The 25,713-nt window shown below is 46.3% G+C and overlaps 1 protein-coding gene across 14 annotated transcripts in view; it reads right to left on the bottom strand.

Annotated features, from left to right (window-relative positions):
• The window catches only part of VPS13D (vacuolar protein sorting 13 homolog D), a 116,605-nt gene that overhangs the window by 39,451 nt on the left and 51,441 nt on the right, over positions 1-25,713 (bottom strand). For 13 of the 14 annotated variants that reach the window (XM_088671709.1, XM_088671711.1, XM_060276152.2 and 10 more), the window contains 21 exons: positions 24,983-25,088; positions 24,575-24,727; positions 23,861-23,996; positions 22,027-22,074; positions 21,146-21,296; positions 19,891-20,101; positions 19,070-19,317; positions 18,512-18,703; positions 16,940-17,066; positions 16,595-16,737; positions 15,238-15,368; positions 12,967-13,142; positions 12,110-12,233; positions 11,777-12,012; positions 9,749-9,857; positions 9,475-9,638; positions 8,553-8,661; positions 4,355-4,534; positions 2,046-2,153; positions 917-1,066; positions 168-317 (listed from right to left, as the gene is read on the bottom strand). In XM_088671709.1, coding sequence (XP_088527835.1) covers positions 168-317; positions 917-1,066; positions 2,046-2,153; positions 4,355-4,534; positions 8,553-8,661; positions 9,475-9,638; positions 9,749-9,857; positions 11,777-12,012; positions 12,110-12,233; positions 12,967-13,142; positions 15,238-15,368; positions 16,595-16,737; positions 16,940-17,066; positions 18,512-18,703; positions 19,070-19,317; positions 19,891-20,101; positions 21,146-21,296; positions 22,027-22,074; positions 23,861-23,996; positions 24,575-24,727; positions 24,983-25,088 — 3,152 coding nt within the window. The remainder of the gene's footprint in view (positions 1-167; positions 318-916; positions 1,067-2,045; positions 2,154-4,354; positions 4,535-8,552; positions 8,662-9,474; positions 9,639-9,748; positions 9,858-11,776; positions 12,013-12,109; positions 12,234-12,966; positions 13,143-15,237; positions 15,369-16,594; positions 16,738-16,939; positions 17,067-18,511; positions 18,704-19,069; positions 19,318-19,890; positions 20,102-21,145; positions 21,297-22,026; positions 22,075-23,860; positions 23,997-24,574; positions 24,728-24,982; positions 25,089-25,713) is intronic. The other variant, XR_015950462.1, reaches the window with a different exon arrangement.

Genomic DNA, 25,713 nt, shown 5'->3' with positions numbered 1-25,713 from the left:
TCCTAGACTGACCGCACATGTGTTCAAAAAACTTTTTTTGCACATCTGTTTTGCTTTGTCTCCAATTCTGTCTACTAGAGGGAGCAATGCCTAGAAAGGTACACACATCCCCTTTCTTCCCAGTTCTGCATTTCAATAGCCCAAACGATATCCGGTAGTTGGATTACCTTGTATATATCAGTTAAAGGGCTCTTACTGGGAAATTTCATGGCATTCAATTGCAGGGCAGGACCAGTCTCGGTTGCTTCGTTTTCACCAGTTTTGGGGGTCAGGAAGAGCATGAAAGGCTGAGTGGTACGAAGGAGCTGGTTGTCCACCTAAACAAGGAGAAAGGCGGAGGAGAAGCATCAAGATACCTCCAAGTTGCAAAGCGAAAAACAGCTCCTGGTGAAAAACGGTACCCTGATGTTGAAATGAGAGCACTTTTACAGGTCCCAAAGACCACAATTTACACCTGTGTTGCCTTAGTAGGCACACCAAGGTCTTCACCATTATATCACTCAACAGCCAAAATGACTCTAGCTAGTTTACACCAGTTACTTCCTATTGGCCAACTTTAAAAGGTTATAGCATGTCATTTTCTAGCACTGCTAGAGAGTGTTTTGTCTGTTTGGGCGCACAAGTGCCACCTGCTGTTTGCACAGACACAATTCCATATTTGGGACTGCTCGGCAAACCAGAACGTCCTGATCGTTGATCTGAATCGAGGGCGAGCTTCCCAGGGGAACAGCGACTGCTCTTTATCAAGAGGATGACAACCAGAGCCACCCCTGGCAATCAGCTGTAACCTCCTCCCTCCTGTTTATTTTTCCTTGCGTGTCATATTCGCATCTAGCTTATATACTTCCGGGACCAATTTCACCCCAAAGTATTCTTTCTTTTTGTTTTTTTTCTGAGAGAGGACCCATCCAGTTACCTGTATATCCTGTATACTCAGTTCGAGCACTTGACCTGTTGACAGCTGTGTGAAATGGACGTTAATGCCGGTGAAGCTCGCAAACACCAGCTCTTCTGGGGCCTTGTTAACTAAAGATAAACCTATTCCGCCTTCCAATTTCAACTGGACCTACAAACGGAGCAGAAGCGAAATGGGTTAAAAAGTATTCACACAAGCATTAAAACCACTGACGTTTCTATTTTTCAACCAGGGTCTTTAGTTGGGGCCTTTTGCATTTAGAAACAAGGCTCACATCCTCTGGAAGTAAAGACTGAGGAGTTGTAATTAAAACAACCTAAATCGGGTGTGGGGAACATCAGGGCTGGGGGCAAAATGTGGCCCCTAACTGGCCCTCAGGACTGTCCCACACACTCTCCCCAGGTCTCACCCCTCACCAGCCCTGCCTTTTGCCGTCCTTGAGTGTTTTTGCCTGGGTAGATGTCTCTTTGATACCTCTTGCTGGCCACAGAGAGATGCAAGTTGGAACTTTTGTGTGGTTGGCACAGCCTTTCAAACAAAGCTGAGAGTCACATCCATCTCAGTGCCTGCTATTGCCTGTGGCCCCCCAGTAGGCAGCCATGAGGAAATGTGGCCCCCAGGCTAAGTAAGGTCCCCCATGGCTGATCTAAGGAGCTGCTACGTTTCTGCATGAACCTCCTTGGCACAGAGTACCCGTTCTGCTCCGGCTCTGCACTTTTGCAGACCGGATTCTGTGATTCATCTGCAAGGGACTCGTGTGTTATGAAATGCAACCACAGCTCTTTTGATTCCATAAACAGGAGTTCCTTGCTGGCTTCAGCTTGATATCTCAAAATTAAAATAGTGAAAGTTATCAGCAGTCGAATTTAGACTGTGAATGCTCCAAAGGGGACTTTTTACATTTCATGATGGGAACTCTCTGTCTCTCGGATCCAATCCTATCGGTCTCCGCACCAGGTCTGCAAAGCAGAATTTCTGAAGCATGACAAAGTGCAGTGGCCAATACCTAACTCAGATTTGAAAATGAGAAGAGTGAGTGAGTGGTCCTTGTTACGCAGCTTTGCCTGTTGAAAAAACAGCAGCAACAGCAGCAACCTCTCAACCCCCGATAGCAGCTTTCCTGACTCACTTCCAATTCTTGCTCTGTGTCAGGGTTCTTCAGCTTCCGCAGATCGTGTTCCAGCTCATCCTCTTCGTATGAGAAACGATCATTTCTGCGTTGGTTGAAGTCTGTTATCTAATACAGAATACACTATTAGGATTATTTCCCCCCCTCTACAAGGCCAATCAAATCCACAAGCTTCTAAAACAACACCCAAAAACAAAATCTAAAACATGAAATAGAAAGTTCCAGTAAGAAATTGATGAATCGAAAAGAAACTGGCAGCAACAAAATATCTAATGCAACACTTTGTTCCTAGCTGGTTCTTTATGAACCTGTGCATGTGAGTGCACACTTCAAAGGAGTCCTATATCCGTGTCTCCATCACTGAAGAACTTGGGCTTAGGCCATTCCCCCAGCGCCTTGTTTAGCAATGCTCAATATATATGAATGCATATATAAACAGTGGACCTTTGGTGCAGTGGCGCTTCAGCATTTTCTGGAGGCATGACTGGTGCAGACATTACCATCTTTTCAATAGCGCTTTAAGACATTAAAAATAAATCTGGGATTTTTAAAGGCTAATGCTGTTTCGGCCTGCTTTTAGTTTTTATAATGTTTTGCTGCCTCTCAGTTATGATATTATATATATGGTCACGAAGAGTCGGACATGACTAAACGACTAAACAACAACAATATATATATACTAGTGTCATTTCAGCCCGTTAAAAACGGGCGCTAGAACATATGTGGACGGCCTCTTGGTGGCGGCGGCAATGGGGCAGGCCCAGGTGGAGGTGCTACTCTTGCCGCCGCCGCCCGAAGAGCAGCCAGCGCAGCAGGCTGAGGGAAGTGGCCCCAGCAGCAGCTACACTCTGTGGGGCGCGCTGCTGGGCAGGCCCGGCCTGGTGTCAGAGCCGGAGCACGGGGAGAAGCGGCCCCAGGAAGAGGGCGAGGAGGAGGTGGCAGCCTCGTCCTGGTGTGCGGCGGCCCCACGACAGGGCAGGCACTCGGTGTAGAGGGGCAGGCACTCGGCGGCAGCCGCCACCGCCGGCAGCAAACCGGACTCCTACACTGGCATACGGTAAGTCACCTGAGGAAACTGGCTCAGCTCCCGGTACAGAGCGCGTCTCGGCAGCAGCAGCGGCAAGGCCAGATCGCAACCCCGGCGCTCGGCTATAGGAGAAGCCGGGGCCGCGGCGCCGCTTCCCCGTCACAGAGCAAAGGAACTAAAGAGAGGCGCCCGGCGGGGCTCTGCCCCCACAAAGAGGCACGGCGGCGGCAGCAAGGCGGTAGAGATAAAGGGGCATGAGCGCCTCCCTCCACGTGCCTTCTCCCTCTCACACACAGGCACAAACCTCCCCCCATTCACCTCGTCCACCCTCGCTTCCCCAACGCGCCCTGCCTCCCTCAGCCGGCGCCGAGGGGGAGTGTAGGGGGGGGGAGCAGCCTCCTCCTCCTCACGCTTTAACGCAAGTGCAGTGAGGCGCTGTCTGGAGAGCGGCGGTTGGAGGAGGCAGGGGGGTGGGGGGGAGAGCGCGCCTGTGTGTGTCCAGTCTCTGCTGTCCAATCCCTGTGTCCCTGGGGGACATGCGCAGTGACCCAGGGACACACGGGACAGCTTGGACGCAGGGACAACTTGGACATTATTATATAGGATATATATATATATATATATATATATATATATATATATATATATATATATATATATATATATAATATACAGTGGTACCTTGATTTACAAACGACTCGATAACCGAATTTTTTGACTTACGAATGGGGCAAATGGCCGCACGCTTACAAATTTCTCGACATCCGAACGGAAACCGCAGCGGTTTTAGATAGGGTTTTTTCGACTTACGAATTTTTAGATGGGGTTGCTTCAACTTACGAATTTTTCCGTTTCCAATGCATTCCTATGAGAAACCGCGTTTCCAATGGCGCTTTTCAATTTACGAATTTTTCGACCTACGAAGGTGCCTTCGGAACGGATTAAATTCATAAGTCAAGGCACCACTGTATATGATATTATTATTATTATTATTATTATTATTATTATTATTATTATTATTATTTCAGTTATGAAATACACTGTGGTTTTCTATTAGCATTCTGTATGACTAATTGTCTACGTCGTTCACTGCGTATCATGTCTGGATGAAGATTGGTTTAGAAATACTGGGTTGTATCCAATGTCAGGCCAACTTAAAAACAGGCCTGGTGAAATGAACGAACGTAACGGACTTGGCTCCACAAATGTCAATGGGTCTACTCCAAGCATAACTTAGTTATAGAAATAAATCTCCATGGATCAGACGGAGAATTTCCATCACCTGCAGGACTCTGGTTGGGCCATCTGGAATGACCCTGACTACCAAAACTCCCGAGCCAGGCCTCATCTTCTGATTGACAAACTGCTGTTCTGGTGGAACTGGACCTAATATCTCCAGGGAAGTATCGGGTCCAAGAACGACTTCTGCTCCGTCATGTAGCCCTGCAATGCCTCCTTTTGCCTAGAAGGAAACAGGAAACAACAGAGAAAGCAGAGAAAGCAGAAAGAGCTTAAAACTAAATACAGTGGTACCTTGGGTTACAAACATTCTGGGTTACAGACTCTGCTAACCCGCAAGTAGTACCTTGGGTTAAGAACTTTACCTCAGGATGAGAACAGAAATCATGTGGCGGTGGAGCGGCGGCAGCGGGAGGCCCCATTAGCTAAAGTGGAACCTCAGGTTAAGAATGGTTTCAGGTTAAGAACGGACCTCCGGAATGAATTAAGTTCATAACCAGAGGTACCAGTGTAGCGCTTTCTATTCAGAGCATCTGCATTTTCGAATCTTCAAGCTGATATATTTTAGCTGACTTGAGAACTTTTCCGTGTGTGTGTGTGTGTGTGTCAAGTTTGCTTTGGTTAGGGGCTCCTAGCAAATTGACTTAAGGTCCAATCCTGTGCAAGTTTGCTTGGAAGGCAGTCCCACTTAAATGTATGGGACTTACCTGGAAGTGAATGTGCACAGGACTACAGCCTTAAAAGGCCAGGTAAAGGAAACATGATGGGCCCAGGTACTAGAACAATACAGTGGTACCTCGGTTTAAGTACACAATTGGTTCTGGAAGTCTGTACTTAACCTGAAGCGTACTTAACCTGAAGCGAACTTTCCTATTGAAAGTAATGGAAAGTGGATTAATCCGTTCTAGACGGTCCGCAGAGTACTTAAACTGAAAGTACTCAAACCGAAGCTTACTTAAACCGAGGTATGACTGTATGCCTGTACCAAATTAACTTTACTGGTGTTTTTTTTTTTTAGGAACCTAGGAAGTCACCCTATACCAGGACATTGGTCCCTCTAGCTCACTATTATCTTAAACTGACTGATGGCTCTCCAGGATTTCAGACAAGGGATATTCCCAGCCCTATCTGAAGATGCCCGGGATCAAACCTGGGACCTTATGCATGCAAAGTTGATGTTCGACCACTGAGCCACGGCCTTCCACTTCTTTGCAAAGCATTACAAATAACTACATGGAATTAGGGAGGAAGGGGAGGCAGACAGGGCAAATAGAGGGATCACAAATCCCTTTAATAAAGAATTCTGAGCACTGCATCTGTTATAATATAGCTTACAAATTAATTCCAGATGGATAGCTCAGAGTAGGCAGCCTTTGATCAAAGATCTCAGAGTTACTAAAATAGACTCCCCCCCACCCTTTTCTCTTTCTTTTTTGCTAAATCAGGTTTGATTCTTAAAGACATAGTTTACATTCTCCCTTTGAAAATCCCTTTCTTGTGGAAAACCAATTCATTGTAATCCTACCAATTTAAAGTTTCTAGCTCAGAGCTTTTCTTTCCGTTAAGCTTCCTATTGTGGCAATCGGTGAAGATCACAGAATTTAAGTGAAAAGGCTTTTGGAAACAAAAACTGGACAAACGTAAACAAAACTAACAAACCACACAGGCCATAAATAATTCCTGAAATACAAGCATGGTGGCGATGATCAAGTTTTGGCAGAACAGGGATGCTCTGTGGATTTCTTTACTTCTCCTTACAGGGCTGACAAGAGGCCGGGGCAGTCAGAACTGTCCTGTGTTTTATATCCCAAATTCTTATGCTGGTTTGTTGAATTTACCTGAAGGAGCGTCTCCACCCCATCGTTCTGCCCAGACACTGATGTCCAGCGCCGAGGGCCTTCTGGCGGTTCCCTCACTGCAAGAAGCAAAGCTACAGGGAACCAGGCAGAGGGCCTTCTCGGTAGTGGCACCCGCCCTGTGGAACACCCTCCCATCAGAGGTCAGAGAGATAAACAACTACCTGACATTTAGAAAATACCTAAGGGCAGCCTTGTTTAGGGAAGTTTTTAATCTGTGATATTCGATGTATTTTAATGTTTGTTGGAAGCCGCCCAGAGTGGCAGGGGAAGCCCAGCCAGATGGGAGGGGTATAAATAATAAATTATTAGTATTATTATTATTATTATTAGTCACTTCTTACAACTGGCAGGGAGCCCCAAAGCAATTTGCAGAATTTTTTTTTAAATGCAATGCAATCAATATGATCCCAATGATACAATGCAGAATATAGCAGTGCTTATAAAAGAACTGCCCCCCCCAAAAAAAAACCTCAACAACAGCTGAAAGCATAAAAGGTCCAACCCTCCCCAATCCAAACCAAGAATGAACACCTGACAGAGAGAAGAAAATTTAGTTCTCTAGTGCTCTCCAAGTGGTTGGGGAAATAAAAGAATGTTTTTGCTTGGTGCTGAAAAGATAACAATGCCAGTGCCAGGTGAGATTCCCTGGAAACAGCGTTGTTCTGTGGCTGGAGGTCCACTAGAGAAAAGACCTGCTCCCTGCTATACCTCTCTACTGATAGGACCTAGAGGGGAAAGCTGCACCCCTTAGCCTGTTTTTATTGGGTGAGAAGAACCCAGAAGAAGAGAACTGAGGAAGTGAGGGGGAAAGCTGCAATGGATAGAGTTGAAAGGAAGGGTGGGGTGCCAGGGAGGGTGGGCTGTAGCTCCACAGAAGAGCACTTGCTTTGCATCCAGAAGGTCCCAAGTTCAATCCCTGCCAGCTGGGGAGGACGCCCACCTGAAACAATGGCAAGCTGCTGCCAGTCAGTGCAGGCTTCCGATAGTTTCAGGCAGGCAGCCCACCTACAATCAAAGCATCTCTGCAGTGGGGTGGGGCATCTTGCTGGTGAGGACAGGCGAGTTACAACTACTGACTGAGGTGGCTGAGAACAGTGTGTCACACTCTTTGCTTCAGCCGCAGATTTTGGCCATCAGTCATGAATGCTTTAGCTTAAGAGTCCTGCATTGCAGGGGGTTGGACAAGGTGACCATTGGGGTCCCTTCCAACTCTATAATTCCACTGATCCGAGCTTGGATCAGGCTGTGACTCAGCCATCAGTCTGGACCCACCCGTAGAAGAGCAGTGGCGTGGAAGACAAATGGCCTGAGCCAACATAAGGCGACTCCCTAGGTTTCCATGAAAGCTCTAGGCAAGACATTTGTTCAGACCTCTTGCCAGAGAAATCCGTTCTTACCCCTGCACCCGGCTGGGTATGGAGGGAGAGAAGAAGATGGGGCTGCAGAAAGAGAGAAAGAGAAGTAGGGGCAAAGAACGAGAGGGAGATTGGTTGGGAAGGGGAAGAACTCACTCTTCCCTGATGGTCTCTAACTTTGATCTCTGATCAATAGCCCCAAGGGAATGTGTCTCTCAAAACAAGAAAGGTTCCCCATGCCAGCTATACCTCAGAATGACCGTGTGTGTTAAGTTAAGCTCAATTAGAGAATGACTAGTTCTGGGCCACCCTGTGAGCTCCAGAACACAGTTCTCCCACCCAGCTCTCCCACATTATATGGCTGGTCCTGGGCTACCGCAGAAAGCTGGTGGCAGTTAAATAAAAAGCCTTTGTCTTTGAGCTACTCATGTGCTGCAAATTAAAATCAGGCCTATGGATCAACCCGTACCTTTGCCCTGGCAGAAACGTTCCAATGAAACGCAGAAGTTAAGATGAAATAACGCCCCAAAGTCAGTGGCCGGCTTTTGGCTTACTGAACAGATTCCTGGTATTCCTGGTTAATTGTTGTTTTTAATAGATCACGGGGTGCGGAAGCTTTTTCAGCCCTAGGACCTAGGGCCACATTCCCTTTAGGGGAACTTTCTGGGGGCCACGTGCCAGCGCTGGCCAAGGCCAGAGGCAAAAGTGGGTGGAACAAGGAATGTAACTCCTTACTGCTGTGCAGTAGAGAACTTTCTACACACACCTCGTCTCCATCCTCCACCTGGGCAAGCAAGAGACATTTTCATAGGACCTTTCCCAGCCAGGCACAAATGGTCAAGGAAGGTGTAAAGCAAGTATGGATGTAGCCTAGGCTATCCTAAGGACCAGACGGAGAGGTCTGGAGGGCTGCATCTGGTCCCCAAGCCCAGGGTTCCCCAGCCTCGTTAAGAGGTTTTACAAAGGGCTGGTCCTTGTTCACCTTGAGAGACACCCGGGGGGGGGGGTAGAGACACCAAATGCCAACCTGAACGACAAGCCCATGCATGCCACAGACGAGCTTCCCATCCCGAAAACTCCAGGTCTGTGTCGTGCTACGCCGCCGGTCTGGCTTTCTCAGCATCAGCGGTTCATACCTGAAAAAGCAAAACGAGTTCATCTGTGCATCTTTTTTTTTTTTTAACAATCTGTGCATTTTACTTTATTTCATTTCCAGCCACGCACAACACTAATTTACAGAAAGGCTGTTGCCCTCTGATGAGCAGTGGGACGCGCTGTTTTTTTGCAAGTAAGGCTGACATCTACTCACAGAAATTCGCTCCCACAAGAGGTAGTGACAGACATCAGCTTTAAAAGAGGATTGGGCAAGCATTCATGGAAGGCTGCATTCCCTCTGGGGCACACCTTTTAGGGGACACCAACCAGTGATAGGCAGGGCTAGGGGCAAAAGTTGGCAGAGTGATGGAGGTAAGTTTTACCTTCATACCGTAAGCTACTGTTTACCTACCTCTCTCTATCCTGGACCTAGGCAAGCAGCAAATTTCAAGGACACATTCCAGCCAGGAAAAACAAAAAACAAGAACACGCAAGGAGGGCACAAAAGAGGAAAAGGAAGTGTGTGGCCTTAGGCCTGATTCAAAGGCCGAACAAATGCCAGCTTCATAACTAGTGCATTTTCTTCCTCTCCCCAATTTATTTTTCGCCCTGCTTTCGTTGTGCAACAGCGCAAGAGTGCCCCTCCTGATGGCGATGACATTTTGGGAAGCCACACAGAACAGCTGATAAGGCAGAATTATGTGTGTACAGTTTGGTAATAATCCATCACTAATGCACCATCAATGACATGTTGCAGGATACACCTGCACTTTGGCAATAAACTCTGATTCCAACCTCCTTCTGTTAACACGAGTGAGCTCCACATTAGGAAGCCGATAGGGATGTTTGCAGACCTGTTGTCCGTGACGGCAGCCAGGCCTGCGATGTCCAGGATCAGAGAGGATTCTGTGGAACGGGGAGGGCACGGCTTGTTCGGATGGTGAGGAACCGCAGAGCCCTCGTGGCAAAGCATCCCGGTGCCCGTCATCCTCCACAACTGGGAGCGCTTCCCCGGCTCCTGAGAAGAGAACAGCAGCGAGGAAGAGACGGGATCAGAAGCAGCTCAAGGCGCCCGCTTTTGCGTCCAGAACGAGGCAGTTTCTCTCCACAGACCTTTGAGCTTCATACCTTTTTCTTTAATATGACTCTCTGCGTCTTCAGAGAAACATCCAGGACAAGTTCAGCACAATCCACCTCCTTATTCGAAGCCACGGGCCTCCCGGTTTCTTCCTGCAGACTAGAATTGCAAGGAAATCGATTAGGTGCTCATGCAGAGAAGGGTTCCCAACACTCAGAAGGAGCACAGGTGTTTTAAATGTTATCAGACTTCTTACAAGTGGTGAGCAGAATGATAACTTTTACAGGAAAGCAAAAGCACAGGCAAATTTTTAAAATGCTCCCAGTAGCAGCTGCAGAGACTGCCCATAAGGCAGATGGAAGTGTACCCTACCAATGTAAGCCTGCCTGCCTGCCTTCTTACATTTTAAGCCCAGGGGGTTGGCACTACCTGTCATTTTCTTCCTCCTTAGCCTCCATGTTGCCCATGTGGAATGCAGCAGGGAAGAGGCAGATGGGACGAAACTAGAACTAGTTTCCAGTCATTGCCACTGGCACTACCTACTGTCTGGGCTTCTCCTCTACCAGTTCCAGTAGGCATGAGCTACCACTGGATATTATTATTTTTTATTGTTACTACTACTACTACTACTATTATCATCATCATCATCATCATCATCATCATCATGTTTCCCCAGCCACTCTGGGTGGCTTCCAACAAGGATTAAAAATACATTAAAACACCAGTCATTAAAAACTTCCCTAAACAGGGCTGCCTTCAGATGTCTTCTAAACGTCAGATAGTTGTTTATTCCTTTGACATCTGGTGGGAGGGCGTTCCACAGGGCGGGAGCCAGTACTGAGACTTCTCACAGTCAGGGAACTGCCAGAAGGCCCTCGGCGCTGGATCTCAGTGTCCGGGCTGAACAATGGGGTTGGAGACGCTCCTTCAGGTATACTTTTAAAATGTTTCTGAGCAGTACAGGGCTAGAGATGCCTTTCCTTTCCTTCTGGTTAGTGATGTGTGACTGTATAACTAGGAAGTTCGGGCGCACCACATTACGATACGCTGTAAGGGATAGTAACAAGCAAAGACAGGCAGGCCCCTGCCCTAAGGATGTTGCATTCTGAAACATCAGCGTGGGGGAAGAAAAAAGTGAGGAAGATTCACGATCAGGGGACGAACAGGAGCAAGTGCAGTTCCGCAGTCTCTGTTTTAAATGGATTTCTGCTTCAAATGGCGATGTTTCCTAGATTCACAGAATGGTCATCGGTGAATCAAATCACTCACTTTCAGCCCAAGGTGAGCATGATGACCCCATAGTTGGCTCAGAATGGAGACTGAGCCAAAGACGGCCTCTTTCCCACCACCACAGTGTCCTTCCTACTTCCCCCATACCCTGAATGCTGCTGTGGTTTTATTTCAGGCTCCCTAAAGAAGATCTTCAACACTGCCTGTGCTGCTTCTGCAGTCGGGGGGGGGGGGTGTTCCACTGTAGCAGCCACCTCCAGGTAAGGAGGCCAGGCTTGGGAAGACTTACCACATTCTAAATCTGTTACCTAGTTATGAGGCCTGTTATAAGCTCCTCCCACAATAAAGCTATCAATAGTTCTTTTTAAAAGCGTGCCTTGTTCTGCCTATGGCAAGGGTAGGCAACCTAAGGCCCGTGGGCCAGATGCGGCCCAATTGCCTTCTCAATCCGGCCCGCAGATGGTCCGGGAATCAGAGTCTTTTTACATGAGTAGCATGTGTGCTTTTATTTAAAATGCATCTCTGGGTTATTTGTGGGGGCTGCCTGGTGTTTTTAGATGAGTAAAATGTGTGCTTTTATTTAAAATGCATCTCTGGGTTATGTGTGGGCCATAGGAATTTGTTCATTTTTTCCCAAAATATAGTCTGGCCCACCACATGGTCTGCGGGACGGTGGACCGGCCCACGGCTGAAAAAGGTTGCTGACCCCTGGCCTATGAATGTGCAAACAATTCTTAGGCTGCAGTCTTAGAACTGAATTTTTTTTTTTAAAGCTGCGACAGCCATTTGGTTAAAGGGCGGGGGGTATAAACGCTGTAAATAAATGATGTTTAAAAAAGAGAGGTTACCCTGAGAAAGTGTATGTTGCAGCAATATAAATGAAGTTCTCATAATAGAGCTGCTTGCTGTCTTGGAAGTCATCCATGCTGCAGCTGATTTCAGAGGAGCCGGCTCCCTTGACGGTCAGGGTTATGTAAGGCAGAAGGGTGGGCTCGTCCCAGGCATAATCTAAAGAGGTTGTTGGCTTGACTTCCGTGCTGAGCCGTGGTTCTGCAACACCGTGCTGAGCAAAGACGATCGGGACCTACAGCAATGGGGATGTCAGAAAGAGGTGAACCATTAGCATCAAGCCCCAGAAACCGTTTTGTTACAGACTGTTATGCTACGAAATGGTCTGTCACCTTGGAAAAGTTGTCTATGCGGAACGGGGGTGGTAACTGGATGGTGTCGCTGAACGAAACACGGTATGTAGCTCCCTTCAGAGTGATCTCTACTCGCAAGAAGTAGCATTTCCCAAGGGTGTCCCTGCAGAAAACAGAACCAGTCTGGTTAGTGTCACAAACCAGGAAAGCACCTTGCAAAACCAATAGGTTTAATTAATGGCTCACAGTTTTAAATCCTCATGAAGGTGAGAGCTAGAAATCAACAATGCTTTCACATGCCGGCATACCTGTCACAAATATGGGCACATCCAAAGATAATGGGCTCATATAAATTCCAGGTGTAATGCGAACTGTTCCAAAGGTGAAAGAAAGAACAGGAGGAGGACAAGAACAAGAGTGGCACTAAGCTAAAGCTCTGTCAAGTGGTTCCCCTGACTTCCTGGGTGACAGGGAGACATACCCCCACCTTCCTGGAAGCTTCAGTCAACCCAAGTGGAGAGAAAAAAACATATTATCCTTGTCTTAGCACTACAACTAACTCAGCGATTGTGGTTTGTTTTGCTCCCCAGCTCAAGCAAACCAAGAAAAACTTTGTGCTTTGTTGCAAATGAAACAAACCATGGTTCAGGCCTAATGCCAAGCCACGGGTCATGGTTTGTTTCCTCTGCACACTAACGGGAGGATCAAAACAGCACAAATAGGCATGTTCACAGTAAGCCGACATATGAACTGGGCCTATAGGTAGATAGGAATTCCCTGCTCTCTAGAATCACGATGGTAAGCCCGTGTCAAATACTCTCTTGCACAACAACTACTATGCCTGCACATGTGTTTTAGATGTATTAAAGAAGCAGCATCCACACGACAGAAACTACCTCATATTGATATGGAAGGAATTGTTTTTGTTGACTTCAAAGCCTCCAGACCAAATGCAGTTTGGAACATCCATGAGCCGGACGCAAAGCAGCTGGTCGTAATCGTTGCGCGGCCAGTGGAACACGACACTGGAGCCAGGGAGGGTGGAGATGTAGCCATCTGGGTTCAATGTGCCCTGAAACAATATGCATCAGCCAACAGCATTTACCAATAACCATTTTGCATGGCCCCAAGGCAAGCGATCAATTGTTCCTTTTTATAAAAATCATTTTTATTAATTTTCCAATAAAAACAGCCAATCAACATATAGTCATAATCATATTCCAATTAAAAAAAACAAACTAAAACAAAAAAGACCAAATTATATTCCCAATTGTTTATTATTAATTTTTTTTGGACTTCCCATAGTCTGGACCTCTTGGAGCATCTTCCACATCTCGTTCCTGCCTTTTTCTGTTTTTCTGTTTCCTTTTTTCCACATCCGATCTTCACACTCAAAGTTCCCCGTCCCCTGGCTGTTCAACTCTCAATCATGTCCAAAAGCATATATCCTTGCATCCATCGAAATACAGCTTTGTTTTAAAATATATATTATTCCAGTCTGTGTTTTTTTCCAGCACAGCTTTTCCTAAAAAAAAAAATTCAGTCCAATCCAGGCCCTTGTCCAACTCCTCATTAAAAAAATTAATGACGCACCTTCTCCGGTGTTATCAAGTTGTAAATTCCTACCTTCCAGGCTTCTGTCGAAAATTGCCACTTGATGAAAAGCTGCTTGCATCTTGCAATGTAAATGATTTGTATTCCACATATGTAAATCATTTAGCGATCAATCAACTTTTCAGAGACCACACCTTCCCCCCTCCCTAGGAGGGGGCTAGCCATCCGATAGCTTTTTCTCTCACATCCAATGATTAAATCCTGCAAACAGCTGCACTACATGTTGTCCAAGTTATTATCTCAGTTCAGATGTAAAATCAGCCAGCAAACATCTCTATTTCCTTCAAAGCAGGGAGAAACTCAAGTTTTTCTGTGCTGCGCCTTTAATCAGCACCATTTTGAAATGTGCAGGAGTTGATTTATTAGAAGTGAAACTGTATAAATCAGCGCCATTTTGTTTTATTTCTTCTTTTCCTTATCAAGTCTCTCAAACCAAATAAAGCTGTGCAGTTAAATGTCCAATTATAGATGAAAGTCCATCTGTACTTCTCTAAATAAATTAGGTTTCTTAATGGGGCTTGGCATAGAAAAGCCATTTCTATTATTATAAAACAAAGAGTACATGCCGCGTAATTCCAGAAATCATGAGTCTCCTTTAAATCAAACTCTAAAATCCAAGCCAGGGGGTATAAAATCTGCAGGTTTCCCCTCATCTACTTCATTCCAGACTATGTCTGCTTATTATCCAAATCTAATTATTTTATTGAAGCAGATATTCCCAGCTCTGTGGGAGTGGCTTTGGAGACTGCCAGCCCATACCTGCCAAGTTCCTGCTGGAAAAATAAGGGATCGGCAGACCGGAAGTAGCGCTGCCGCCATTTTGGAAATGGGCGGAGCATGCTCAGAAGCGACTTTCGATGCTGCTCTGCCCAGTTCCAAAACGGCCGCCACGGCAGAAATCGCTCCTGCGCATGTCCAGAGACTCCAGACATGCGCAGAAGGAGCCTCCACCGGCCGGTAAATAAACTGGAAAAAAAACCTTGTTTTTCCAGCTGGGAACAGCTGGAAAAACGGGGGTTTCCCGGGGAATACGGGAGACTTGGCAGCTATGCCAGCCGTGTCAGGCTCTTGACCCAGGTCCTGCCGTTTGCACAGTGCAAGTTGACAATCTTGGACATCTGCGGGTCTTCGAGACAGTCCTCCCCCACCCTGGGGAGTCTGCCAGGGCTAATTACCCCCATATCAGCCCTGAATTCCTGGCACAGCCGGGGTCTGATCGTATGGGAGTCAGCTATTTCCCATCGCCGGAAACAGGAAGTCAATTGTTGGTTTTCCTTAACCCTTATAAAGAAAACACAGGGCATGCCTAAACATTAGTAAGCACGAAGAACAACTGGTCTACCTGAAGGTCAGATTTCCTTTGGATTGGCATTATTTACATCCACACCACATGGTGCTCTATCCCTGTTCTGCGCCCAGTACAGAAATCAAGTCCTTCCACTGCCAGGCTAGTTAACTTATTGAGGGCTTAATTTTACAAGGCTGCTTTAAGATGCTGGAAGACTCTTATGCAGTAACAGTAAAACCGCTCAGAGGGATGGAAGCTTTCTTACCTGTCCCCTGGCAAACGCCCGCTGTGCAAAGGCAAGCTTGTGCATGGATTTATTATCTAGCAGGTAGCGAGGGGCAAACGTTACCATACAGGTGTCAATGTAGCGACCTCTGCCCTTCTTGACATCAATACCTGGTAATAAATAAAGCCAGTTAGAACATGCAGCACCTGGGGCACCACAATTTAGACATTTTATTGATTTTCCAGCAACTGGTATTCAAAAGCATTACTGTGACCAACCATGGAAGCAGAGCAGAGCCAATGTGGCCTGCTTTCTCCTCCTCCTCCATGAGTTTGTCTGATCCTCTTTTTAAAGCCATCAAAGTCGATGGCCATCCCTGCCTCCTGTGGGAGTGAGTTCCACAGGTTAGCTATGTGTTGCAGGAAGAAGGACTTCCTCTCTCCAATCGATAGCGGTGGTTTAGAAACAGTGGTGTTAGTCGAATAAACTACAGTTTATTAGTAAAAGTACTATGCTGCCACACACACCTCGTTCCTCAATCCAGCGGCATAACACAGTCCGATAAGAGAATACTGATGCCATTTAGTTATTATTTAGTTTAAGTACTTATTTGATGGAGTTTACAGGACAATCAATTTGCAATGCTTCTGGACCAGGCGTCTGCCCAAAGGTATTATTTTTACCTGTCTACCTGTAATCCATACTGCAGTGGCTATCTGTCAAAGTTGTTCCTACCTTATACCTCCCTCCACTTCCCCACCTTGTAGAGAGTTTGGAATTTGAGCAACAGATATAGACGACTATTCAACTTTCCATTCACCAAAACCCTTCACAGCTGCATGACAGGCAGCAATTCAGAGGGTTGTGGAGCTGGATCCAAGCGCAATGAAGAGGCGGCTTCTAATTCTTCTTCTTCTCCCTTCTTTCTTATGGCTTAGGGGCGGTTATGGGGGATCTTTGGCCCTCCAGATGATGCAGAACTACAACTGCCACCTACCCTGACTACCGGGTGTGCTTGCTGGGGCTGATGGGAGTTGTAGTTCAGCAGCATCTGGCGGGCCAAAGGTTCCCTACTCCTTGCGTAGGGAAATAAGGGAACGTCAAGTCATGGTTTATGATTTTGGCTTGTCTCTGTAAACCCTACCCACCATTAATCAGAATTTCAGGCTCAGACCAATAATAAATCATGGTTAATGGGAAAGCGTCTGATCTCTTTGCCTGAAATTCATGCATGTTAACAACAATCCAGAATGAATCACTGAATCCAAACCGAACTATTCTCTCTTGAATTTTGTGACTACTGTAAGCTGCTTTAGAATGCAAACTGCTTTAGAATCAACAAACAAGTAAATTATTTTATATGATGACATGAATTATTAGCCATACAAGTTCTTACCAATGTTATAAATAAGGCCTGGCCGGTTTCCTTGTTGGATCACTTTAAGGGCTCTGACCCCACTGCCTCCATCCAGCGAGAAGCCTTGGCACCAACCAGGCATACCTTCAGGGTGGATTCCTCTTCCAACTCTCATTGTGCAACTGCAGCAAGGAAGACAACGAGATATACTAGTTCAGCAATCCATACGATTCTGTTGATTTCGACGAGCCTTGAGAACCAACAGGGCAGCCTGGACCCAATTAAATGGTTATATTTCAGTGGTTACAGAATCAATTTTCCAATTCAACTATGACATTTTGCCACTGCACGGTTCTCTCGCAATGCCCCGTCATCAAAGCTTACAGGTTTGGCTGTTCTTTGTCAGCATAACAGAAGAGGAGAGGGCTCAGGCTTCTGGCCAGCTCATGTTCTTCAAACTGGCCTGCTGCATCGATCTTGGCATTATCTTGTCTGAAGATCAGTGGCAACCCTTTAAAAAGAAACCAGCAAGCTGGCTGTTAGCATCTGAATCTGAATCTGCACTTTAAAGCTCTGTTAGTTGCATCATCACAGAACTAGATGGATTCATTTATTCTGTGTGTATCATTTAAACGTTGTTTTAAAACCAATTTCCTTATCTCGACACGAGAAAAGGAAACTAACCCCCTCGTGCAATAGGGAAACCCCCCTTTCAAAAAAAGAAGAAGTAGGAGGCATATTTTAGTACATCTAAAAGAAGGATGACATTCTGTTAAGGTCTAACTGCTTTTAAATTAGCCAGTGTGTTTTGCTTTCTAGAACAGGAAGATTAAAGGATTTTGTATCCCGTCTCCATAATTCTGCAACCATGGTGTAAGCGTTGATGTGACTAGTCTTGAGTAACGATCTTCCACATGCTTGTCTTTCAGAAGCTTTTATTGGTGCCCATTATTTACAGTGTAACGAACTGCTGGTTTCATGTCTACTCGCTCGAGTCAGATTCCTGCACTGCCCCCCTCTGCGTTCTGGACCAACATAAAAGCCTCGGAACTGAGAAGCGCCTCCCTTTCCTCCTCCTCCTCAATTCCGGCGTCGGGAGGAAAGGTCTCCGGTCTGATTCCTGTCCTCTCTTTTCCCCTCCCTCGCTCCCTGCCGATGGAGCGGGGGCTCTTGGATGTTGCCAGAGCCCTGGCACTCTCTTTCCGTTTCCTGACTCCCTCCCTCAGACCCTTCGCTCTCATGACTGCTGGGAGACGAGCTGCTTCGGATGAGGGGGGGGGGGCTGTTCTCTGTAAGCCCTCCCCGTTACACATGGGTTAAAAAAAAAAAAGAGAGAGGATTTAATGTGGTTGTATTTCTGAGGCTACCATCCTATTCACGAGTAAGTCCCGCTGAAGTAAATGGCCTCAAACTCTCTAAACCATATCACAGTGCCAGCATTCCAAGAAGAAAAAGGTTTGTTTGTGCAAAACCTTTGAAATCCAGATGTGTAAATCTGGAAGAAACAACCACACAGGATGGCAAACCTGGTAGGCATTATTGAAGCCTGGTGGGATGAGACTCATGGCTGGAATGTAGGAACTGAGGGATATAACCAGTTCAAAAGGAATAGACCAAAGAGGAAGAGAGGAGCTACTGGGTGTGATCCCATGGTCAGAAATACTCAATGAACTGCAAGCTTGGAATGCATACCAGGTTGGTGGGAGCAAGCAGATGAGAGTTCCATCTCTCTCACTGGGCAGGGCACCAATGACTGGGTGTTTGTATTCAGATTACGTCTTTTAACGTGATTCGTGTATTTTGATTACTGTATTCTTATTCTGGTTGTAAATTGCTTTAGGAATCTTTGTGGTGAGAAGCAATTATCAAATTCAGTAAAGCCTAACCTGACCTAAGCAGACCTCTCATTTTCAGGTGAGGAATCCTTACACCCGTAAGAAGTTAGGCCAGATTTACCTGTTTTGTTAAGGAGCCAATACGGTGCTGAAATAAATATCTTCAAGGAGCCTTCGGCGCGACACACGATCCTTATGGTGAGATTCATCTGCCGCTTGTTAACGTCATACATTCGCATCCGCACGATGTAGTTCTGTGTTCCGGGGGGTATTAAAAGCTCTTTGCACTGTGGAAAGTTTTCAAGGGAGACTCCTGAAATCGAAAAGAAAGAAATGTGTGCTCTCTTCTTGACCGCTCTTATGGGGCACCTCTCTCCATTTGGGGGAGATTGGAGAGCAAAGTAAGAAACCCATTTTTTTTTTGTAAATGGTGTCCTCCCTTCCAACAACTGTACTGTATCAGCAAATGTGATAGCCATGGTGTGATTGAATCCTGGTACATCCAGACAGTGCATCCAAAGTACAATTTTTAAAAGTTGTTTTTGAAAAACAATCAGTTTTCCAAGGAACTCTCTTGGGATAAACGAGGGATAAAGGGACCTCTGCAAGCCACAGCAAACTTGTACTTTGGTCTTAACGTTCTGTAGCTTAAGCCACAAATAATCCCAGGGTGCCTTACCAAGCTCGATGTTCTGCAAAGTGTCGGCTGTATGCAGTACCGCCTCTTTCCCAGGTTTCAGGGTCCCGTTAATGGGCATCCCTTTCACATAAAACTCAAGTTCACAAGGCAGCAGGTTACAGAGCACCACGGTCGGAAGGAGATAAATGGTGTGTCCGGGCTGCCTGAAAATCTGCTTAGCGCTGTCGGAAAAGATGTTGGAGGGCATGTAATCTGGGTAATTCTCTTTCTTTATGGCGACACAAAACCTGTAAGGGAAAGGCAGGATACGTATGAAAGGCATGTATGTATGAAACCCAGCCAGATGGGTGGGGTACAAATATATTATTATGATGATGATGGTGATGGAATGCCTAGGACATGGGCATGGACTTTTGCAATTCCTTCTCCTAAAGAAGCTCAAGGCTGGACTTCAGGGAGCAGGTCAAGGCGGCCCATTTTAGGAGAACCTGTGGGGTTGTGCCTGTAACAATTCTATTCATCATATTGTTTGGTTTGGTTTTATGCAATGCTGTGTTTATTTTTGTAAAAAAAAAAAAAGCAGAAAAGTCGCAGGGTCAATGACACAAATTAGGTAGCACAGCCAGCTACTAAGCTGCCGTCAAATGGTAGACTGTCCATATTTCTCCCTCCCACGTGATGATTTCTTTTCACTACACTTGGAGCAAAAAGGACAGATCTCAAACACAAAACATCTCGGCCATGTTGTTTTCGATATACTTCCTTTTCTTCATTTCTCGATAGCCTCTGCCAGCGTACAACACTGTTTCTATTAGGAACAGGAGAAGCAAACAGTACAGTTTCCCCAAGACTCAAGTCACCTGAAGAAACGGCTATTTTCAGACTCCATCGCATGGCACTCTCGTTTGCTGCTGCTGACCTCTGAGGTCTTCTGCACATTTGTCCAGTGGATCGGAGACTTGCAGAAGAAAACTCCCATTCCCTTTGGCCTGGCCTGAAGCCGCCAGGATGTCAGATGCAGGGGAATAGCAAAGGAATCCCCTGGCATGACCGAAGGCAGCACTACAGGTTCTGCAACCAAATGAGAAGTGCAAAATATGCTTGCAATAAATCAGTTTCAGGACAGGCAGACGCGCAGGGCGCATAATTGAAATGACGAATCTGCTCCTGCAAGAGGCAGTGATGGCCGCCAGATTGGATGGCTTTAAAAGAGGATTAGACAAATTCATGGTAGAGAAGCCTATCAATGGCTGCTGGTCACGACGACTATGCTCTCTCCCTTCTGCTGTCAGAAGTAGCATGCCTCTCAATACTAGCTGAAGGAATCACAAAGGGGGAGAAGGCTGATGCCCTCAGGTCCTGCTTGCAGGCTTTCCAGAAACATATGGCACCTGGCCTGTGAGGATGGGATGCTGGACTATATGGGCCTTTGGCCTGACTTAGCAGAGCTCTTTCTACATTCACCCTTCAAAGGAGAATCTCTGCTCTGAACTGTAATGGGTCTCGCCTTTCTCTTACACCGCTGGGCCTTTGGGCCTCGATTTGTATCACAGTATCTAGGATTCCTCCTACCCACCTTTGCTTTTCTGTCTTTATCTACGGGCATATTGGGGTGTGTGTGTGTGAATGGAAGGCTACAGTTCATGCCTTTGGCCCACAAAGACTGAAGCTACAGCACGTAAGTCTTCAACAGTGCAGTTCTACGCATGCACATCCTGCTATGCTCAATGGAGCGTACTGCAAGGTAACTATGCACAGGCTTGCAGCACTCAGGTGTCTAAGTGGGCTTTAAGCAGTAATAGGAAGCTGCCTTCTATGGAGTCAGGTTAATGGCTCAGTGCTACCGTATCCACGTTTGAATGACAGGAGCTTTCCAGGATTTCAGGTAGGGGGCAGCCTCACCCCTACCTGAAGAAGCCAGGGATTGAATGTAGGACCTTCTGCATGCAAAGCAGATGATGCTCTATCAATGATCTCTATTGGGGGCCGAGAGAAGAATTCCTTAAGCACGGCTATCTTACGCAACTGGTAATATTAAGAAATCAGAAAGGGAAAGCATCCTGCCTCAGACACTGCAGTTCTGCAGGACCTTAAAAAATGAAGACACACACTTACTGTCTGGTGCTGAAGGGCTGTCTAGCCTGAGCTCCATAGGCGTCTCCAGTTTGTTTTTCACAATCAAGGCCGAACGGACAGTTATTACCTTCCGAGCGCTGCCTTCCATGGTGACTGCAAATACCACTCGGACTGGCGGCAATGAAGAAAACTGCAAAAATACAGAACTTATCAGTGGGGGTCCCAAGACCTTTGGAACTCCCTTCCTATTGACTTGTAGGAGCATTTATATGAGCCCCGAAAACCTTCCTTTTCAATCCTGCATTAAACAGAGATTACAATTAGCTTGGGAGTTACAAAGCCGCTTCTTAAATAATGCCCTATGTTTGGCTAATGCGGCTATTAGATCGTTATATTTTGCCTTGCTCTTGTTTGTATGTTGTTTTGTGGGGGCGTAGGCCTAAAAGAAATATAAAATACTAATTTTCTGCTAGATTTAAATGTCTGCTTTATTTACCCAAACATTCCTAGAAAATAATGCTGATCGAAACACATACATGTTGGAATTCTGAAGGATTTACTTTAAAAAAAAATCCTTATATCGTCTTGCACCCATGGACCACTTTCACCCCCCTGCCTGCTTAAACATCCTTTTATAGATGCGACCATTAATGTTCTGCTTGAATGTCCAGCAATTTTTAACTGCCAACAGCTATTAAAACAGTGTCAAAAGGGGGGCAAGGAAAACCTACAATATAACTAGGTAAGCTAAATGCAGTCATGGATATATCCACTCTAAGCACGATGTCAGGTGCTGTGACTCTTTGCCAAACAACCTTGATACTCAAATGAAATGAGATTCATCCCAATGCCTCAGAAGAATGCCCCTCTTAATGTATATTGTACACACCGCAAAGCTCAAGGGAGAATTCGCTACTCACATAAACATGTGGATGTATGATGTTTGTTCTGCTAATTGGGCTGCCAACCTAAGAAAGAAAAAGTAAAGCCAAAAACAGCCATTAGGAAGCTTGCCAGATCTACACAGAGGGTGGTATTTCTCTGATAGACTGTAGACAAACAACAACCCATAGAAAGGCCTGGGGAGGTTAGCAAATGAAAGGGGAGCGTTTTTTACCTTCCGCCTTTCAATAAATATGTCCATTGCCAGAAGTGTCAGAACTACACTGATAATCATCCCTCCAGCAAAGTGTAACTGCCCATGCCATTTTCATGTTTGCAAAAATAAATTCCAAGTAATGGATTATATAATGGCAAGAATTCCAAGTAAATGATTTAATTCATATTTGCATCGCTAGTGAAATGCTCACGCCACCCTCTCTCTGTTTCCCAAAGCCAGAAACCTTCAGTTATACTAACAGCCCATTTTGATTCCATTTCACTGATGGAAACTTGTCCCCAAAGTCTAAGCCCAAAGGTTCTAGGCCATCTTTCTCAACCTAGTGCCCCCTGTAGCTGTTGTTGGACTCCAACTTCCATCAGCCCGAACAAGCATGACCAATGCTCAGGGATGGTGGAGTCCAACAACATCTGGAAGGTGCCAAGTTTGAGAAAAGCTGTTCTAAGTTTCTCTGCCATGTTTTGCCCTTCCTTTGTCCCCTGGAGTGGCTACAGATGTCAGTCAGATATTCCTTCAAAGGATAACGGAACAACAACCCTCAAGTGATATGCCACACAATGTATCTGGAGACAGACAGAAGACAACAACAATGTAGTTTTAAGGCAGACACCTGGCTTTTAGCCACAGTTGTCATCTTTGCAGAGGACAATGAAGTCCCTGGAGCACATTGGCTGGCTCATGATGGCAAACAGGCTGGTAGCAGTTTGAGAGGATCTTGCTTTGTATAAACAGTGCCCATGTATATATGATTTATATTTTAAAAATCTATTTAATTATCCAGCAACATTTATACACTGCTTGACTGTGGTAAAATCTCTGTGCAGCTTACAAATGTATGCTATGCCTTTCTAGGTAAAGGTAAAGGACCCCTGGACAGTTAAGTCCAGTCAAAAGCGACTGTGGGGTTATGGCGCTCATCTCGCTTTCAGGCCAAGGGAGCCGGTGTTTGTCCACAGATAGCTTTCCACACCATATGGCCAGTATAACTAAACCACTTCTGGTGCAACAGAAGCCAGAGTGCACGGAAATGCTGTTTACCTTCCCCTCTGCAGTGGTACCTATCTACTTGCACTGGTGCGCTTTCTAACTGCTAGGCTGGCAGGAGCTGGGACAGAGCAACCGGAGCTCACCCTGTTGTGGGGATTCGAACCGTCGACCTTCTGATCGGCAAGCCCAAGAGACTCAGTGGTTTAGACCACGCGCCACCCGCGTCCCATGCACATGCCTTTCTAATACACATAAGAACATGAGAAGAGCCTGCTGGATTAGGCCAACGGGCCATCTAGTGCAGCATACTGTTTTCATGGTGGCCAGCCTGATGCCCATGGGAAGCCTGTAAGCAGGAATCGAGCACAAGATAAACCCCTCCTGCGGTTTCCAGCAACTAGCATTCAGAAGCATTACTACACCTGACCATGGGGGCAAAGTAGAAACTCCATCATACTAGTGACTGTTGACAGCCTCATCTTCCACTTGCTTTTTTTGGTAGTCTTTTATCAATGCACAGACCTACTTTGATACAGCTGGGGAAAGGAAGTTGAGGGAAGGGAACAGCCAAACAGCACCAACTACTAAAATGGGGGGGGGAGGGAGGGAGGGAGGGAGGAAGGAAGGAAGGAAGCATCAGGACTTACAGTAGAGGAAGATGTGCTCTTATCAGGAGCTGCATACCGGAAAAATATTCCTACTTTGTCTACCGACACTGGACTGACTTGTTCCCAGCCATTTACTCTCACTTGCAGCTGGTGAATTCTTAGGTCGTGTGTGTGCCTGTTAAGTTTTAAAATAAAGCAGATTAACATTAAGATCAAAGCAACAGTGAAGAGTTTCCAAATTCACATTGTTGCAAAAAAATAATAATAACATAAAAGAGCATTATCTCTTAACACCAAAACTAAACGCTTCCCGATTAAAGGACCAGCTGACTTTAACTAGCAAAACACTATTGGGTCATATGAAGGTGCCTTATACAGAGTCAGACCACTGGTCCAGGAACCTCTGGCCTGCCAGATGTTGCTGGACAACAACTCTCTTTATCTCTGACCACGCTAGCTGGGGATGATGGGAACTGGAATCCAACAACATGTGGAGGGTCTACAGTTCCCTGCAACTTGTCCACATGGCTCTCCAGGCTTTCACACAAGGGATCTCAGCCTTACTGGGAGCTGCTGCAACAGATCCTGGAACTTGCTGCATGCAGCGCACTGGAGCTTTCAGCTGATCCACTAAAGGGCCATTCAAATTCCAGTTAAAAGTTACCTTCTCCAAGGTGGACAGTCAAAACCTGAAGCATCGAAATGCAAGACCATCACAGTGGATAATCACAACATGGTTTCAATATGTGTCACCTGTGTCGCTGTTTCCCTTTGGCTTCAAATGCAAAGGGGACCTCTTCACCAGTAAGAACTTCTCGCCACTCGCTGACTTTATGCGTGCCATCCAGAAACGATCTGTTTTCCTCCGGGATGACTCCTGGGCTTCCGCTGTGAGACAGAGCAGCACTAAAAGCAAACGTCATACCAGACTGTCAGTTTTTGTGTGGACCTTGCTTTGGCAACATAAAAGTCTTCAGTATCTATCCTACGCAGACAAACATATACACTTGCTTTTGCCTTGTGTTTTCATGACACAATAATTTGGGGGTGCGGGAATCTGTCTGAACAAATCTGCCAGTCTGCTTCAAGAAAAGGAATCCTTCAAACCTCTGGGTTTGGGGATTTGCGTTCACCTCCTCCTCCCCACCCCAAATTCCTTACCGGGTCGGAGTTGTTGTCAAAGTGGCAAACCACAGAGTGCAACCCGTGTGATTTCGAAGGGCAAACGGCACAAAAGGCTGCCTGCGTTTTAGCGTCTTCATTTCAGCTGTGAGGGAAGGAGGAGGGAAAAGAAGTTAGGAAGCTATGGGCACTGACCTGCAGGGCTTATTCTTCTCCTGCTGGGATCGGACGCTGCTCCAGCTACGGGCGGCGTTCCTAGCTTGACCAGCTGAATACAGCCTTCTCCCAAATTTTCAAATGCTGGGCTAGAGATCACCCTCTCCAAATAATTCCCAGTCAGCTGGGTTAGATTGTTCATTTGCCTGAAACACTGCAAAGAGTGTGTTGTGCATTGCTTCCAGTTAAGGAGAAGCCTGGCACCCTTGCTGGGGAGAAGGCAATACTTTTCTTTTTTGCTTGGGTAAAGCCCGGGGGGGGTGGAGCTAGTGAAAAAAGTAGGATACAAACCCCGTTTCACTCAAAATGGGACCAGCCTTTTGAGTTGTTACATATTAGTTTGGGAAGCCTGAGTGGAAATTTACTTAAGAATATTTTGTGAGTTTGCATTTTTTGTGATTGAGCAGGTGTAGGTACAGAGTTAGGTATAAGACAGGGGTCCCCAGACTTACCGGCGTTTGGGCCGGTTCCCACCGCGCCGATCGCGCGGCGGGCCGGAGGGCGGGGGAGCGCGCGCCTGTGCGGGCCGGCGGGCGGGGAAGTGCGCGCCCGTG

The sequence above is a fragment of the Zootoca vivipara genome, chromosome 6 (genome assembly GCF_965207765.1).
Source record: "Zootoca vivipara chromosome 6, rZooViv2.hap1.1, whole genome shotgun sequence".
Classification (NCBI taxonomy): domain Eukaryota; kingdom Metazoa; phylum Chordata; class Lepidosauria; order Squamata; family Lacertidae; genus Zootoca; species Zootoca vivipara.
The sequence above is the reverse complement of the archived record's forward strand: the minus strand, read 5'-3'. Positions and strand labels throughout refer to the sequence as shown.